General features: G+C 47.4%; 1 protein-coding gene across 3 annotated transcripts in view; it reads left to right on the top strand.

The window, feature by feature from the left end:
• Positions 1–15,157, top strand: part of ALPK2 (alpha kinase 2) — a 117,487-nt gene extending 102,330 nt beyond the window's left edge. For 2 of the 3 annotated variants that reach the window (XM_074339895.2, XM_074339896.2), the window contains 2 exons: positions 1,977–2,025; positions 14,393–15,157. In XM_074339895.2, the coding sequence (XP_074195996.2) occupies positions 1,977–2,025; positions 14,393–14,609 (266 nt within the window). In that variant the 3' untranslated portion in view covers positions 14,610–15,157. The remainder of the gene's footprint in view (positions 1–1,976; positions 2,026–14,392) is intronic. The other variant, XM_074339897.2, reaches the window with a different exon arrangement.
• The last annotated feature ends 2,662 nt before the right edge of the window (positions 15,158–17,819 follow it).

Genomic DNA, 17,819 nt, shown 5'->3' with positions numbered 1-17,819 from the left:
CGGATGGGACTGGCCTGCAAATTGAAGGCAGCCATTCCTGCTGGCTTTAAGAGGCTTCTTTCCTGCGACACACTCACAAAATATAGTCTCAACAGACTCTGCTGTGCAATCGTTGATACGCCCCATCTTTTCTCCTTCAGAGTTCATTTTGCATTAAATATAATCCTTCTACTGAAAAGTAACACCCTGGAGCTTCATGCACAGCTAGTTTCATTTCCAGGCGCTAGTAAACAACTCTAGTGGAATATTACATCTCTCTGTAAGTGACGTGTGCGGTTTAATGTGGTGGCATTGTGTTTCATAATGGTGTTTATTTGCCCTCTGCTGCGGCTGGGAAAAATCTTTTCATTGTCATCGTCATTACGGCACAATATAGCACATCCATTCTCTAGACAATATCCATATTTTATAATTTTACTGAGACACTGGAATTAGGATTAAATAAAAGAGACAAACCCAAACTCGACCATTACCTCCTCAGACTCTTAAAAACGTTATCCCCTCCCCTTGCTTCTTCACAGGATTGTGGCAGCTTTGAGGGGTGAAAGCCGAGGCTGGGATTTGGCCCTATGGTCTGCACCATGGTGAGACCTCCAGGGTTCCTGAGAGGCTGTCACCCAAAAGATCCATGCACTCAAATTCTGGAGAATGAACTCAGCAAGCTGCCTACTTCCTTCTTCCCATCAGAAACAACCTGTAGATGATTATTATACCCAACTCAGTCTAATAGCTGCACACTAGAATTTAAATTATTATCCTATAGAGACCCTTAATAACCTTGGTTGAATTGCTGGCAAATTATTAAATCAAGAGAGAGACATTTCCTTTTAAAAATTATATTCTATCTTTCTAAACTGTAACTGACAGCTGGTAATTGTGAGAAACCATAAAAAGCAATTCCCAAGTTCAAAGACCTTGTGCCAAGTGACTTTTAAAATTGGACTTCCATGCAGCTTAGAGCTGTGATTTTTAAACACAACTTTCCGCGAAACGAGATGTCCAAAGAGGGCTTTTGCAATCTGGTGTCTTTTTTTTCTTTTTTTTTTTTTGTAAAGCTCAGTCCCTATAATATAAGCTATGTGAAGCATTTCTACATATGTTCTCGTTGTTAGCAGCTTTGAAAGAATGAGACGGATTCATCGCCAGCTGTGAAAGAAGCTTTTAAAATGCTCACTGGCTCACCCAAAATGCCGTGTCTAATTCAGCTCACAGGTGCACTGCCGAAAAGCAGGGCTCATTGCTTCTGGCTGATGAACCAGCCTGCTAGCAGCATGACCTGTATTTTTCCTCTGCTCCAGGGAGACTCTGCTGAATCGGAGCATTAACCCTTTAGCAGCCTTCCCTAAGCCTCAGAAAACAATGTTCATAGGCGTGGGGACCCATGAAAACTATGTTGCCATCAGGTCAAACCTCAGGGTTGGCTTAGGCAGGATGCTCGTTCCTATGTCCACAGCCCAGACTGGTTTCTATGCTGCCAGGCCCCTCAGGGAGCAGATCACCTGCTGGCCATGGGGAAGACAGCCATCCCCGCCTGGCACAGGTAGGACAAGAGTCAAAGGGAGGAGAGGAACAGCAAGCATGAGGCCTGGGTCTGGCAGGTGCGGGCAGACTGTTGGGGTGGCGCTGTGCACCCCATGCCCTGCCATCAAAGACCCATCACTAGGTTGCAATGGTGAGACTGAGTTGGAGCAAGTGCTCATAGCCACCACCCTAGAGAGGCAGGTCTCCCCTGAGCTGCTGCATCAGAGGCCCACCTTCCCCACTCCCCTCCCATCACGCTGGACACATGCATGAAAGGGTGTCAGCCTTGACAGAAAGAGGCCTCCGCTGATGAAACAAGGAGGAAAGCATGTGTTTATGCAGGAAGGGAAATGAGGAAGGGCTGTCACTACTCCCCACCCCAGTGAATAGATTGTCCGATCTTTCTGAGCAGCCCAGGGTAACACAAATTCCATCTTTGCTCTCTCTTCCTATAGGTGTAGGAATGAAGTTAACTGACGTTGGCATAGCAACCTTAGCTAAAGGGTGAGTAGAAAAAAAAAAAAGTCAAGTGCATCTTATCCTTCAACTCTGGGCTTCCAAACACCTTCTGGGCAAACACTGTTTGGCTGATGTGGGCAAAGCAGATTTCTTGTCCTAACTGAGGGTGACAAATGTTCTTGGGACGAATTCAACTCATTTCTCTTACTTACATAAAACATTTATGGACTTGGTTCTCCCAGGGAAACACATTTGTTTCCTAACTTTGAAACAAACAAGAACTCTGCAAAGGCATTTCAAGATTAATTACTAACAGGAGTGGGGGGGGGGGCGGGGAGGCGGGGGAGAGGGGAGGCAGAATGCCAGCATTACTGGGATTCCTTTTAACTATGAACGCTCCATTTTTCTACATTTAATATCTTCATTATTAGAATGAAGGTATGTTTATATGAAGTATATGGGTATATATGTATATACTTCGTAATTGAGTGCAGTAAATGCAGTTTGCATACCTTTAGCATATTTTCCCCCAAGTGCCCCTATAGGCAGCGCCCAGACTTCCATGGTGATGCTTCCAGGAGGAAATGGCTCTGGAAGAGCTATGATTAGTGACCTGGGTTGTTTTCCTAACATGTGTAGGGTGTTGCTTTGCCTTGGGGGGGGGGGGGGCGGCATGCCTAGATGGCACGATCCCAGTTTGCTGGGGTGTCTCTTTAACAAACAGTGCCTCTCACTGCCTTGTTTGACCACCACTGAAGAGAACGCAAGCTCTTTATGGTTCTTGGTGAAAACAGAGTTCTGGGTGCTACAGGTTTACATTTGCCCACTGCTGCTGTTCCCACGAGCTAAGACCTTTTGTAAGGAGGAGGCAACGGGGTGAGTGCCTTTCAGAAGGAATGGCTTCTGCTTTGAATGTAGGTATTATTATTGTTCAGGTGTGCTGAGCCCAACAGATCAGGAGACATCTGCCACTGAAGTGTTTGTTGCTCTCCGTTCCCAAGAGGAGGGGGCATGTCATGCCATGGATTGGGGGGGCACACAGGGAAGCACGAGTGTGGGTCAGACAGCAGGAGTGAGGGGAAAATGTGGGCAACAGCCATCATTGTGGTTTCTGTGGGAAGGAATGGGTGAGGCAGGGTAAGCAAGCTTAAAATTGTCTCATTTGAACTTTTTCAGTGGGTTCTGGGGTGTAGGGGCTGTCCCTAGTTGTCTGGTACCTGCCCTGGGCTGGTTAGGGAGGGGGGAGTGGCTCTGAGGGTGAGAGCCGGGAGGGGAGGTGGTGGGGGCGGGCTCCTGACTGGTTAGTTTGCATCTGAAAGGTGTTTTAGACCGTCTGTCGCTTACTCTCTAGGAATTGGCTAGCCCTGGGAGGGGCAGTCCCGCTAGGGCCAGCATTCCCCAAATGTCAAAGTGTGAAAATACAGAAAAAAGAACCGTGGGACTAGTACAGGTTACTCTCCTAGGCTCGTAACGACTGACCCAGGCGAGCTTCCAGGTATCTCAGATCAAGGACGTCAGCAAAGCTTTAACAAGGATACTAATTTCCAACCTCATTGAAGGACAGAGAAAAGTAGAGGGATTGGAGGCGGGGGAAGTGAAAGGGGGACCACTCTTTCTTTTAACCACCAGATCAGTAAGTCTGCTTTGCAAAGTTCTCACTGACTACCAAAGGTTTTAGAAAAATGCAGTTTGGGTATTTTCCTTTTCAGAAACTGCTCAGGACAATAAACTTTCGTGTTGGAACTATCTTCATGCTCCATCCTCAGTGCTGACCAGAATTTGGTCATGGCCTTGGGCTGGAGAAGAGAGTACGTCAGAAGGGCGTGTGATGCAGAGGGGAGAACAGGGGTTTCAGAGAAAGACGGGTTCAAATCTTGATCCTGCCACTTCTGATTCTCCTAGTGGCAGCCTTGCTTTGTGCTGTCATAGGAATTTGTCTGGCCTGTGCTCAAATTTTATACCATTATTTAGGTAACTTTCTACCGAAACACAGCAGAAAACTGCCCAAGAAGTTTTAAAAACTAAGAGAAGCATAAGAGAGTGATTATTTAGGACATCCTTTAAAAGCATCTCAACAGCATCCAGGAACCCAAATCACATTTTTCTCCTAATTTAAAAAGAAATCCGATCCCTTGATTTTGTTCGCAGCTTTAATGTGATTTCTCTTGCCTGGGACAGCTGCCCAAAACCCATTAGAAGAATTGATGGCTGGAGCCCAGTGCAAAATGTCTATAAAGTGTTACTTATTGCCTTCCCACCCACGAAGTGGTCAGGAAGTAGGAGGTGGGAGAGGGTGTTCTGAAGCATCCGAGAACTTTGGAAAGGATATTAGATCATCTTGTCCATTTTGTTTTAAACTTGTCTTCAAACGTTTCCTTTAAGTCACAATTTCGCCCCCCAAAGAAATGTTTCTTAGAAGCCCAGTTTAAAAAACTGATAAAAGGGGGACCTCTGATCGGAGTGTAAAGGGTGGTTGGGAGATCTCTTTGGAGGCCCCTGGAAACCTCTCTGCTCTGGCGTGAAAACCAACAACCATGTCCGACCTTCTCACTTCTCAAGTGAGGAGCAGGCAGTGCAGAAAAAGGAGGCAGCCTGCTTCCAGGCAGGGCCCTGCACGAAGTACGCCTTCCCCAGGAAAAGGGGCAGGTCCTCAAGGTTTGGAGGACAGATTTGATCTAAGAAACTCTCCAGTGGAAACCAAAGCTGCAAAATGGAGTTCAGACAATGGGGAGAGACATGGAAAAGGTTCAAGTTCAGAGGCAGCTTGCAGACAGGCAGAGAAAAGGTCAGGTGGGAAGCAATGGCGAATGGGGGAAGGAAAGGTTGGGGAGTGTGTCAGAGGGCTTCCGGAAAGCAGGAGAGAAGACTGATGGCTAAACGTGGATTAAGCATATTCTCTTTATTCTTAGCAAGCACGCTGTGTATGTTTAATGCATCCATGCTGGAAAGGGAGAGTTCTGCATTCTCCGGGAGCCTGGGGACTGGGTGCCGTCTTAAGAAGCAGTGCTCTGTGTAGACAGCATTACATATGGGCGCTTGACCACTTTAGAAAGATCTCAAGGCATGGAAGGGAGAAGCAACGAGAAGCCAAGTCTGACTTGTTCTAAGAATCATTAATAATGATAATAATAATAAACAATATTCTGTATGGTTTGAAACAGAAAGAAAAACAAATTCTCCCAAATTTAGGGTCCACCCTGTTTGGTCAACAGTGGTCGGGATACTTGGCAGGAAGAGGAGCCATTGGGGTCATTTAAAGAAAATATTCCCTATGTCTCAATCTGGATCATATATTTGGCTGCTGAAACCCCCATAAATGCCACCCGATTGTTCTCTTGTTTAGTCAAGTCAGAGGATGTGGTCTATTTTGAGTGTAAATAGTTACTTCTAATTTTCATAAGAGAAAACAGGCAACCGTCGTGACTTACTTATTTGAATGCAACTTTACCTGGTGGTATGTATGGTCCCTAAAACAGAAGTATGTAATATTTCTCCTTGGAGCCAGCGATATAAATATGTCTGGAAACGCATTACCTGTACCTCAATACCCATCGTCTCTCGGCAGTGTTGAGTACAAAAGCGTCAAACTGCAAAGTGTGGCAAATAGGATTGTTTTAACATCTAATAATCCATTTTCTAGGCAGACCCAAGACACTAACTAGACTGTTGACCATATCTCTGATTTGAAATTGCTCAGCCGTTTATAGAGTTCTCTGAGGGGGAGAAGGAAAAATGCCTAATTCTATAACTGGAGATTTGGAAATTTAACTAACCAGCCAAACCAAAACCTTTATAAATCTGTGCCTGCAGGCGAGCAGACCTGCGCATGTCTCAGTGGGTCCTGCAAACCCCGCCCCGGCCAGCAGCTGTTTCTGGGGAATGGCAAGGTTGCAAGTTAGCCATCAGAGGGCAGCAGAGGCAATACTTTTGCCCTCTATCGTCTCCCCTCCAAAGTCCATTTCACGTTGCTGGATCGAAGTAAAACAAAGAGAAGTACCCTGAGCACATTTCTTCGCAGAAAATAAGCATTGGACAAAAATAGGATTGGTATGAATATACACAAAGGTCACCTCTCTCAGTGTGGCCACCACCCAGCGTTGTGACTTTCTCCCTTTAGAACAAAGGATGTTGAGACGTAAAGATGCATGGCATGTGTCAGGTGCCCCTGACATGGAAACCAAATTCAGAAGAACCCTGGACAGAATCACAAATGGCTTGTTCCCCATGGAGGGGCAAACATGAGGTGATAAGGGCCCAAATATCAAGGTGGACGCATGGTGAGGACAATTGCGTCCAGCAAGCATTCTCTACTGGTGTCAGTGTGCTTAGCTCTAGTACTGCAAGTTATGAAAAAGAGGAAAGACTGAAATAGACCCCACATTCGGTCAAGCTGAGTTCCAGAAAAAAAACTCTGCCCTCCGTGCCAAGAGCAGCCCACTTTGGAGCCCCTGTGTATCCAGGAGCAGATGGTGGGGTGACAGCCACCTGGGATGCGAAACAATCCCGAGACACCACCATACCTGGAGAGGAGGGACTGAAAAAACTTGGCAGTGGAAGGAAGTGGGATCTGATATTCAAGAAACATAACCCTAGAACAGGCTTGCGTGTGTGTGTGTGTGTGTGTGTGTGTGTGTGTGTGTGGTGACTCTAGGCAGACTCTTTAATGCAATGCACAAATCTGCCAGGAAGGGAGGAAACAAAGGACGTTGGAACAGAATTTCCTAATGTCCTTTAAGTGCATCTGACGGCAGGGCCCATGTCACTGTAGAATCCGGACATTCTACAGTGAATGTCTGAAGCCAGACCTAGAGGTTATTCACCAACGTCAGGCTTCAGAGGACCAGTTTCGCAAGCCTACAAGACCTGAGAAAGGGTACTTTTACACCCAAATACCGACTTTCCCACACTGCTGCCATTGTCACTCACGCTGAAAGGCAGACTACATCCTATTTTAATCTGATCAAGCCATTAAGTAGTAGAGCTAGTTAGCCGGTGGCTGATATATTAGTCCAGTCTTTGCCACCATGAAAGTCTAGTGGCCCATGTAGGGAACATTTCCCCTTTTCACAATTTTGGCAAGGCTGACACTACCGGTAATGCTCTTAGTGTGTATTCAGGGTCTCCTGGGCCCAAGAGTCAGGCAGGACACGTCCCCTTCACGGGGTGGAAATAGCATGGCAGTCTCTTGGCCTCTGCCCAAAAGTCTTACAAAGGACACTTCTGTTGAAGTGACTGGAGTTAGAGAGCCGTGGGGTTCCTCCTGCTCCCCAACACTGCTCGCTAGTTCTCCCCCTGCCCATTCCATCCCCAGGACCGGAGAGACGCACAGCCAGGCTCTCAGACATTTGTCATCCGGCTTCAGAGACAAATCTAAACAGAAGAAACATCTGGAAAGAGTGATGAATTCAAGATTGCCCCCCGCAGGACAGCCTGGCAGACAGTAGGAGGGGGATGAAAGATGAGAAAGTGACAGCCCAGAGAGCCAGGGGACAGAGAACCTGAGCAGGAGACTAAGACGGGGTGAAGGCCAGAAGTGTCCAGAAAAAAGTATTAGCGCCTTTAAGAAAGTCTAAGCAAAATGACATGGTGGGGAGCCAGGTCACAGGGATTGAAGAGGGAGTGAGTGTGTCTCTAAGACGTCATGGACTCAACCTGTTTGTCACTAGGAGACAAAAATAAAGCCTAGAGGGGAGTTAGAAAAAGGAATGCTGTGTGTGTGTGTGTGTGTGTGTGTGTGTGTGTGTGTGTGTCTAAAAGAGCTGTCTGATAGCCTGAGGGAAGGATATGGACAGGCAAAGAATGAGGGGCTACTTGTGGGGTGGCATTCCAGAGGAGCCAAAGCCCCTCCCTGAGGATTTCAGGGCTTGTCACATAAGGAAGACCCCCTGCAGTCAGCGCTGTGGGATCCTGAACACACTCAAGTGTGGCCTCTACCCCCCCCTCACCCTGCCTTCTGAGCAGTGAGAGCGCAGTGGGAATGCTGATGCTTTGCTCTCACCTGTGGCCCTAAAGGGAGAGGACCCTTTGCAGCTAAAATGAGGACGAGCCTTTGGGAATCAGAGCTCTGGAGCTTAGGAGAGTAGATGAATGTCAGACTGCCTATTTGATGTGTCTCTTATCTCCAGTAGTCCATCCTTTGTTCTCTTTGTCCCCAACTTCAGTTTCTGTTTTAGATATTAAGGAGAGGACCATGTGCTCTCTGCATGTCTGTGGGGATGTGACTCATGGCCTCCAGGGGACCCAGAGTAGCTGACTGGCTCTCCATCAACTCCCTAGGGGCCCCTCTCCACTCTCTCTTCCCTGGGGCTCACATCACAGAGGCCCTCCTGGTTTGGGGGTGCCTTCAGAAGCAACGAGAGCGGGTGAGAGCAGGAACCTTGCAAGTTTGCAGAGCTTCTAGAATGCCCCTGCCGGCAGAAGCAGAGAACCAGACCATGGGCATGCTTTTGCTCTCATTAAACTTGCAGCATTCTGCTTTTTCCTAGCCCTGGTGGATATCAGGGAGGAAAATGCCAGGGCTTGTGTCCAGGAGGCAGCTGTGGAGGGGCTGGTGCTCAAACCGAGGCTTGAGGGAGGGGTTGGCGATAAGGGCAGAGAGTGGGCAGTTGAGACCAGAGAGGCTGCAAGCCAAGGGAAGGAGCTGGGATTTGTTCTAAGGGAGATGGAAACGTCGGAGCACTTGTGTGACCGTGATCTGACTGAACATTCAGGTTTGCTGTGGGAGGCTGCCGGACAAGGCAGGAAGCAAGGGCCACCACCAGGGGGCGATAGCGATAGGCTGGGTGAAGGTTCCCATGGTGTTTGTGGGGGTCAGGTGCTAAGGTCACCTGTCCAAGGGGAGGAAGCTCAGCCGACAGACAACCTCAGAATACAACTTCTCTAGAAAACACATATTTGGTTATGTTACAATGTCCCCACCCAAACAGCCCAGTTGACTTTAACAGAAGCGTTTTTTATAGTGATTATGTGAAAGCAAGATTTCCGTTGCCACATAGTTTGGGGAAACCCTCGGTGGTTTCGTTAGTGTGGCACTTTATAGAGTCTTTAATGTGTTTTGAATGCTGAAGCGGGCCAGGAGGGAGCTTATATAGCATTCATCACAGTGCTAACACCACAGAATTATTTTTTTTCAAAGCATCTATTGCGCCTTGGAACGTATTTTGAGACATGCCCACCCACAGGAAATATTATATAGCATGACTTTTGAAGCCTTCCACACATGTCCGCTGGCCTCACCTTTCCTCAGAATGCCTGCTCTTGCTCAGACTGTCCCCTGAACGTTTGCCCATGCTGTGCCCCCTGCTAGATAGACCCCGAACCTCTCCTGCCTCTGTGAAATGTTCTTAGAGCCAGCCAGGCAGTGGGACAAATCACATCCCCTGGGTTACTGTAGGTCTTCATCACAGCGTAATGTAATTATTTGCTTATGTGTCTGTCAATTCCCTACAAGATGGCCAGCTTCTGGAAAAGGGTCACCTTACTTATTAATCCCATTTAATCCCCTGTAATGCCTGCCACATAGCTGATACCCAATGAATGAAGAAAAGAAGAGTATTGATGGAACTATAGGCATACTCGATGATTTCAGAGTGGGAGGCTTTCCAGGGCCTCTCTTTTTACACATAGGTGACAGTTGGTTCTACCTGTTCATAAATCCAGTCCTAGCCTTATTTTACACCCCCTCCCCCCAACTAGGGGTTTATTTCAATTGCATGTCCTTGTCGCCTTTCCCTATACATTAAAATTTTCCTCGGAAGGGATATCAGACTCTAACTTGTGTTATAAGTAGACTTACTTCTAAAAGGGTTCCCAAAGGGTGGGGATTCTCTATAGGTTATTCTGGTCTCTAGTTTTCTTTAAACAAGTCCTTTATAAAGCCAGACAAGAACTTAGATTTCTTCCTCACAGCCAGAGCTGGACGTTTCTGCAGCTTTGCTCCCGGTATGATTGGAGATAATGAATCTCCCAGGGAAGCTGGGATATGCTGAGAGAGAAGCCGGCCATGCTGTCAACTGGCGACTTTTGTGTGAGTCTGGAAGGCTGTGCCATCCATTATCAAGATGAGAGGACAGAGGAATGGTTTTGAAGCAGGAAATAGGCCTCGCACGGTTTCATGTCATAGTAAGAACAGGCACACCGTGGAGATATTGTGGGTTCGGTTCCCGATCATCGTAATAAAGCGAGTTGTAATCTGTTTGCTGGTGGAGGGCCTTGCTATGAATTTGTAAAAAATGCAGCATTTGGGAAGCCCAATAAAGTGAGGTGTAGCTGTACTGAATAAAACTGTGTCAAGTGAGGGCAGGCTTGTGGAAATAGATAGCTCCCTCTAATTCCCTCCCCCTCTAAAGTGGAAGGCTACAGTGTGATTTTACAATGTATGACACAAATTTCAAGAAAAAAGCCATGATCCGGTTTCAATAGAAAGATGTTTCCAAAGCAAATAGGGATGATTTGAGGTCATTGCAATTTCAGTCTATGTCCTGCTGCTCCAAGTGGGACCACTGGACCAAATGCAGACTCTCAGACCCCACCCCAGACCTACTGAATCCAAGCCAGCATTTTAACAGGATCCCTGGGTAATTTGTATGCACCCCCCCCCCCCCCATCCAGAGGGAAAAATATTTAAGAAAACCCTCCAATGGGTGATACTTAGTGGAATAGACTTATTATTCCACTTCTGGAAATAGTGAGCTGGGGGACGGATATAGTAATATAAAATGATGGGCTAGAAAGTAATACTTATTTGAGGTTAAGGATAAAAAGATCCAGTTAGTAAAATCCCACAGAGCTCAAGTTTCTAAACATGGAAATGTGTGGAAGAGTTTGCAAATACAGGGTTCTTCTTTATTCTATTGTATTAGATTCCTAGGGCTGCCATAACAAATGACCAGAAGCTGGATGGCTTAGAACAGAACTTTCTTTCTTTCACAGTTCTGGAGATCAGAAGTCCAACAGCAAGGTGTCGGCAGGCTTGGCTCCTTCTGGAAGTTGTGAGGGAAAATGTGTTCCATGCCTGTCTCCCAGCTTCCAGAGGTTGCTGCGTTGCTTGGCTTACAGACGTATTGCTCCAATCTCTGCCTCCATCGTCAGGCAGCATTCTTTCTGTGTGTCTCTATCTCTACTCCTCTTCTTACATAGACACCAGAAATACTGGATTAAGGGCCCGTTCTACTTCAGTATGACTTCATCTTAATTACATTTTCAATGATGCTATTTCCAAATAAGGTCACATTCTGAGGTTCTGGGTAGGACATGACTTTGGAAGGGACACTCTCCAACCCAGTACATCCATCCAGCAAGAATAAGACGGAGAGCGTCTGCAATGGGGGTCATGCTGGAGAGATGTCACAATACTCCAGATTTGTGGTCTCTTCCATTCCCGAGGGTGACAGTTGGTACATGTGGCACGCAAGGTGGGCCTTGAGCAGGAGAACCTGTCTTTCCCACTGCATGGTATTTTAGGAGAGCTTGGTGTAATTTCAGAGGACTCGTGTCCTTTGAAAAACTCTGGGTTAACTGATCTCGCAACACAAAGGAGGTTGCCCTGTTTTCTTCCTCGGCAACGACAATGGCTGTGAGTTTGAGTGAACAGAGGTCGAAGCGGGAGCCAGGCATTCCTGGCTGAGCTAGGGACCAAATTGTGAAAGGAGAAAGACTTTTAATTGTGTAGACGCTAGGTAGCAAAAAAAATGTATACCTCAGAGAGCGAGGGGAGGCAAGTCCAGTATTGCTTGAGATGCCAAGTTGAGAGTCCAAAATTAGATCGAGAAAGAGAAGTTCAGAAATGTGATCTGGAGAACGACTCTGGGCCAAGATGACGTAGCTCTGAGGATGGGGCTGGTATCCATTCATTTGTTCCCTTGACCTTTGTGGAAAAGCCTTCCATGGACAGGTGTTTGGGGCATAAAAGTAATGTCCTAGGAGAGACCACAGTCTGTGCAGATGTGAGAAGTGGATGTAGTTTTCACAGAGATACAGGGATCAGGTTGGAGAGATTTCTTCTTGTGGTGTAGAGACGGCCAGAAGGGCTCCACCGTAAGGCGCTTGCGTTGGGGCTGGAAGGGCGCTGGGGGCAGAGAAAGGGCCTCGTAAACTGCGTTCCCTGTAGGGCCTCACCATGCCCTCACTTGGTCTTCTGTAGAACTTCCGCTGCTGTCTCTGATACCTTACTGGCTTTCCGTAGGGACTCTAAAGAAAGAGGGACGTGGAGGAAAAGAAGGCGCCAGATTCCCGGGCCGAGGTCTGGGCTCCCAGACGCTGCTGGGCTGCCCACAAGTCCTGCTCTTCTGTCCAAACTCATCCCTTTCTATTCCAGTGGGTGGGAATCATTATATAAGGACTCACTTGTTACCCGGTGTTACACACTGGCCGCCAGGCGGTGCTTAAGAAGCCACTGGTGCACTTTCTGGGAGTTCACAGTGTGAGTTAGTGATTTTTCTCTGCAGGGACTAGATGTTGTCTGAATGTTTCAAAGCCTCAAGGCAGCCTGAGACAGAAGACTGTGACGCTTAAACAGGGAGGCCGCCCGTCCTCATGATCTTCCTAGTTTGTCTGAGAAGCTCAGGAATCGGGTGAGACAAGGGAGGTCTTTCTCTAGGAGGAGGATGGGATTGGCTTTCCATCACGACTGACAAATACAGGCCCAGGTGGCCTCACACCCTGCCCGGGAGTGCTCAGGGCACCAAGGAAATGCAGTCAGGCTGACATTTCAGCCTTTCTCCTGGTCTCCTGCCTGAAGAGATAGAGATGTAAAGGTGACATGGTTGGCAACAGAATTTTTTCTACCCTGCTAGATTTGACTCCTGTCTCGGGCTGGCTTTTTCTTCAACGAGGGAGCGTGGCTTTTAAAAACGGAGTCATTTTTTTTTTAGCAAGAAAGTGGACTGTGGACTCCCAGGGGCAGAACCATTTCCTCTCAGGGAAGAGGAGGAGGGAGCAGGCTGGATTTGTAACACACGTGTCAGGATGGAGCTGCTCACCGGAGCTTTGGCTCCGGAGATGAAAGAAAGCTTTCATGCCTTTAACAACTTAAAACCCAGCTTGGATTTCAGAGGGAAAAGCTCATAGTCCAGCCCATTCATTCCAGGTTTGTTGACCTTTATGGTTTCTACCAACAAATGAAGGAGGCCCATTTCTTGAATTATATTAGCTATAGATTCAACATGACGCCAGCATCACAGACTTCTTTTTGCCAGTTTGTGTTTGGCTCTACTAATTGGACATGGCTAGAACTCTCTCACACCCAGCAGGGCCAGTTCCATGGGCAGCCGCACAGGGCCCCACGCTCCGAAGGGCTTCGTGTAATGCATGTTCTGCTGTCGTCGTCCTGAAAGGCTTAACGATTTTTGAGCAAGGAGCCCATGGTTTTATATTGTGCTGGGCCTTGCAAATGATGTCAACGGTTCTGTTTGCCAAGCATGGCCCGCCCCCTCTCCTTTACCTGGCAAATCCCTCATCCTTTGATGTCAGCTTCAACATCCCTTGCACCGGAAGGCCTCATCAGTTGCACCAACTTTAATATTGATAATTATAATAATAACATGGCCAATATTAACTGATTGTCATGCACTGAGCTGGGTGGTTTGTATGGATTCTCTCATTTCATCCTCTCAGCTACCCTTCGGCCAGCTTTCTTGATGGATCGTGTTCATGTGCATGTGGGGAGAAAGACTGGGGACCTGGGGCTTGTCTATTCAAAAAGGACGCTAACCTACCATGATTGGGATGCGGAAACAGTCATCTACAGTCTGAGTAGTAAATGTTCCAACCAAAAGGAACAGCCCCTGAGCCCACTCCGAGGCAGAAGGTCAGCCTGCCAGACACAAAGGCTCAGATTCTTCTCCCTCTGGGGAGAAGGCGAGGTGTCACAGGAGAGAGCTCTTCTGTAAGAGGAAGACTCAGAGGGCTGCATCCTAATCTCTCTCACATGAACTTGCTCTGTTTTCTTAGGCTGGCCCTACAACCTCTCAGCCTAAATTCATTCAATGGTAAATTGAAGGGTCTAAACTGAATCGTTTCATCCAGCCCCAAAGTTCTAGAATTCATTATCCAGAACCTCTGGGTGAGGTGAGGTAGCTTTCAGATCATCAAGAGGTCTTGTAATGTTGATCAAGATGGTCCAGCACTAGTCACTAGGAGAAGAGGAAAGGGACAATAATATCCACCTACAACTGTCATCACCCAGAGCCCTTGCCTCATCGTAGACCTTGACCATGGGTCTCTGCTTTTGCTGAATCCCCCAGGTTTTGTTTTTTGCTATCAATAGGTGTGTCAACCATTTGGCCATTCTTCCCTAAAATAGGAACAAAGATATTTTCCATGCACCATCATTTTCCCCTTTCAAAATTTTTCTTGTAACACAGGTAAAGTGCCTGTTCTCAACAATTATTTTTCCTTCTGCCCAAACTCACAGGTACAAAGGATTTAAAGGCAATTGTTCCATGACCTTCATTGATCAGTTTAAAGCACTACACCAGTGTAACAAGTATTGTAAAATGCTGGGGCTGAAATCACTTCAAAACAACAACCAGAAACAGAAGAAGCCAAGCATCGGGAAAAGCAAAACTCAGCCAAACTCCACAACAGCGAAGAAGACGTCATCCGGGACCCCAGCAGAAAAGAAAACCTAGCATCCCATGTGACCCGATAGCTACCCCCAAGCAGCACCGTCGTGTGGGTGGACATCTGAAAACACCCAGGAGAGAACACGTAACCTGCAGAACGTGCTGTGACAATCCTTATTCCCAGCGGCCTCTAAAGCTGTCACCTGCCATCTTTGCTGAAATGACTTCGGAGCAGAGTTTGTGATCAGACTTACGGAGAGACCGAATCAATTATCAGTCTCAAAGACAGTCCGTCTTTGTACATACCCGTAGCATTTTTACCGACCTCGAGTTATGTGTCGATTTGTATATTTGCACGTGACTGTGTCGTCAAGGGCTTGGGTCTGTCCACAGCCCAAATCCTCCCACGCCCATTCCTAACCTCATGATTTCTAGACACTTCCAGCTGTTCTTTAAACAGAAAACATGAATTCCTTTACCTGGTCAAGGTGTCCCACTGGTGTCGAATACGCTCTTGTGGCTGGAGGTGGCTGTTGAAACGGGAGGCCGTGTCCCATCATGATCCACACATCCAGTTATAATGTCCTGTTTCATTAAATTCATATTTAAGCCAACAGTGTCAGGAGCCTCTGTTAGCGCAGACACTAGTTTTTGAGAGGTTCTGCCTTATTTCACATTCCCCCAGGATTAGGAATTCACTCATTTGCTACTAAGTTTCCTGTAGCGTGAAGCACTTGGTGTCTGTGTTGTTTTCCCGGGCTTAGATCACAACTGGTTTGCTCACCATCTCCTTCGCTCTGTAAAACTGGGGCTGACCCAGGCTGAATGACACAGCGAGATGCATGCCGAGCCGTGTGTGGCGCACTAGCGCCCAGGGGTCCCAGCCGGCCCACCCGTTCCACGTGGGCGTCCTTCCCTGCCGTGGGCGTCCTTCCCTTCCGTGTGCGTCCTGCCAGCTGTTGAGCAGCATGGCTGCACCAGTTGACACGAGCAAGAGGACACGATGTGAAGACAGCTCAGGGACAGTTTTATGTGCCCCAAACTGAGAGAGGATGTCTGTTGCCAGTTTTCTGTTGTTGTCGTCAAATAGACTCTATTTTTTTAAGAGCAGTTTTAGGTTTACAGAAAAATGAGGGGAAGTAGGGAGAATTCCCATATGTCCCTCACTCCCACTCCATTATGTCCCCCTATTACCACCTTGCATTCATGTGATAACCTTTGTTATAATTGACGTGCCAATCTTGATGCATTTTTTTCCCTTGCTTTTTTTTTTTTTTTATTAGTTTCAGGTGCACAAGACAAAGTAATACTTAGAAGTTTATCTTTTATATCCCTCACATTGTGTGAACCCCCCTCTTGATGCATTTTGATTAAAGTCCACAGTTGACATTAGAGGTCACTCTGTGCTGCACACTTCCTGGATTTCGACACACGTATAATGACACGTAGCTACCACGACAGTATCATACAGAATCATTGGGCTGCCCTGCAAACCCCCTGTGCTCCCCAATTCATCTCTCCTTTCTTGCCCTCCTGTCATGCAGGGTGTCATGCGGGGTCTCTGGTCCCGTTCCCCACATAAGAACGCAGCACATGGTGAGGCCAAAAAGGAACACCCACAGAACCATAGATGGGGGAGTCATATCACTCACTATATTCTCGCTGGCGGCTGGGTTGGAGACACAGGAAGCAGGAGCCACACAATCTGCAAACCGCCGTCCACTTCTCTGCCAACCAACCCCCCCTTGCTAACTGCAATCTGCGCTTGCTAGCATAGCCACAGCAGTTATATCAGTGGCTAGTGGCTAACCGGTAACAGCTGATGGCCAAAGAGTCACAGCTGATGGCCATCTACTACCCGAGCCAGCACCTTTCCACATGAGGCCGAGAGCCTGGAAACTGCTCTCTGGGACTCTGTCCCCACACCTCCCAACTCCTGGTGCCCACTGGTCTCCAGAGTTTTCTGTTGGAATCCCAGACTATTCATTTCAGATAGTTGGTTGTTTTTTTAAAGACCACTTCACCTACTCCCTGGTCCCTCCTGGAAGAATTGGTAGGCCTCCTCTGAGCAGCATGATCAATGCTTCTTCTACTAACAGTGCCCACGAGTCCCTTGGGAGTCCCCTGGGCTCTTGTGAACGTGTAGGCTGATATGGTAGATCTGGGGGGGGGGGGGAGGGCCTGAGATCCTGCATTTCTAGCACGCTCTGGGGGGATCTCCATGCTGGCCAGGGACCACACTTAGAGGGGGTGTCTAGACCACAGGTAGGAGGGTCTTGAAATGTTGAGGTGCATGGCTGGACCTAGAGTTCAATGAACAGTCTGGAACACCCAGCTACGCCACGATACTGATCTGTGACACCCTGCCCTGCAAGGTGCTGGACCCCGGGCCACACTGACGGTACAGGATGACTCCCCAGCTGCCTCTCTCCAGGGCATGGGCTGCAGTAGAGGATACCTGACTTCTATTTTAAAGTACTCTTCTCCTCCGGCATGGGGTTTTGATAAAAGAGAGAACATAGATGGTGTTTTTGTTTTGAAAAGGGGTTTGAAGGAGAAAACACGTCAGCTAGTCACATCTCATCTTTTCAGAAAACTTGCCATCTCCAGCCTTTCTTCTCAAGTGATTTATCCTGGTTTACAAATGACAAAATGCTCATTTTTCTCCCAGGCAGCCTGCAGCCTGCTTTCCCCATGGAGACCCTACAGATGCATTTAGCAGTGGAATTCTAGGACGTTTCACAGTAGCAAAAAGGTACAGGACACATTTTGATTAGAGTGTGTGTGTGTGTGTGTGTGTGTGTGTGTGTGTGTGTGTGTGTCCATAGCCCTCCCAACAGACCAGGGTACTTTCTTTAGTAATAATTTTTAATAATAAAACTAACATCAGCACACGTGATTAAAATTTTTAAAAAATGATCAAAAGGTACAAAATGAAAAGTCAAAGTCATCCTATAAACCTCCTCCCCTCTATCTGGCTTTGAAGTGTATCTTGCAGAGACAATTTGAAAGGATTTTCTACTCTCAGATTTCACGGTTTGCAGTCAGCCCATGCGATGCCCCTCTTAGATGGAGCTGTCCTTTGCTCCTTTCACAGATGCTTCCATTCTTTTTCCAAAGTGCCCTATTGTTTGTTGTACTCTGATTTCATCTGTTTAAAAACATTTGGAAGACCAGGGACAAAAGGGTCACCCTCAGTGGGATTTGTCCCCGCCATGGCTGTCAGGGATGGCCTTTGTGGGGCTGTGTGGCCATCTGTGCATTCACCCAAACCCT

The sequence above is a fragment of the Rhinolophus sinicus genome, chromosome 4 (genome assembly GCF_057876585.1).
Source record: "Rhinolophus sinicus isolate RSI-liver-muscle chromosome 4, RSI-T2T, whole genome shotgun sequence".
Taxonomy (NCBI): domain Eukaryota; kingdom Metazoa; phylum Chordata; class Mammalia; order Chiroptera; family Rhinolophidae; genus Rhinolophus; species Rhinolophus sinicus.
This window is presented reverse-complemented; position numbering and strand designations above follow the sequence as displayed.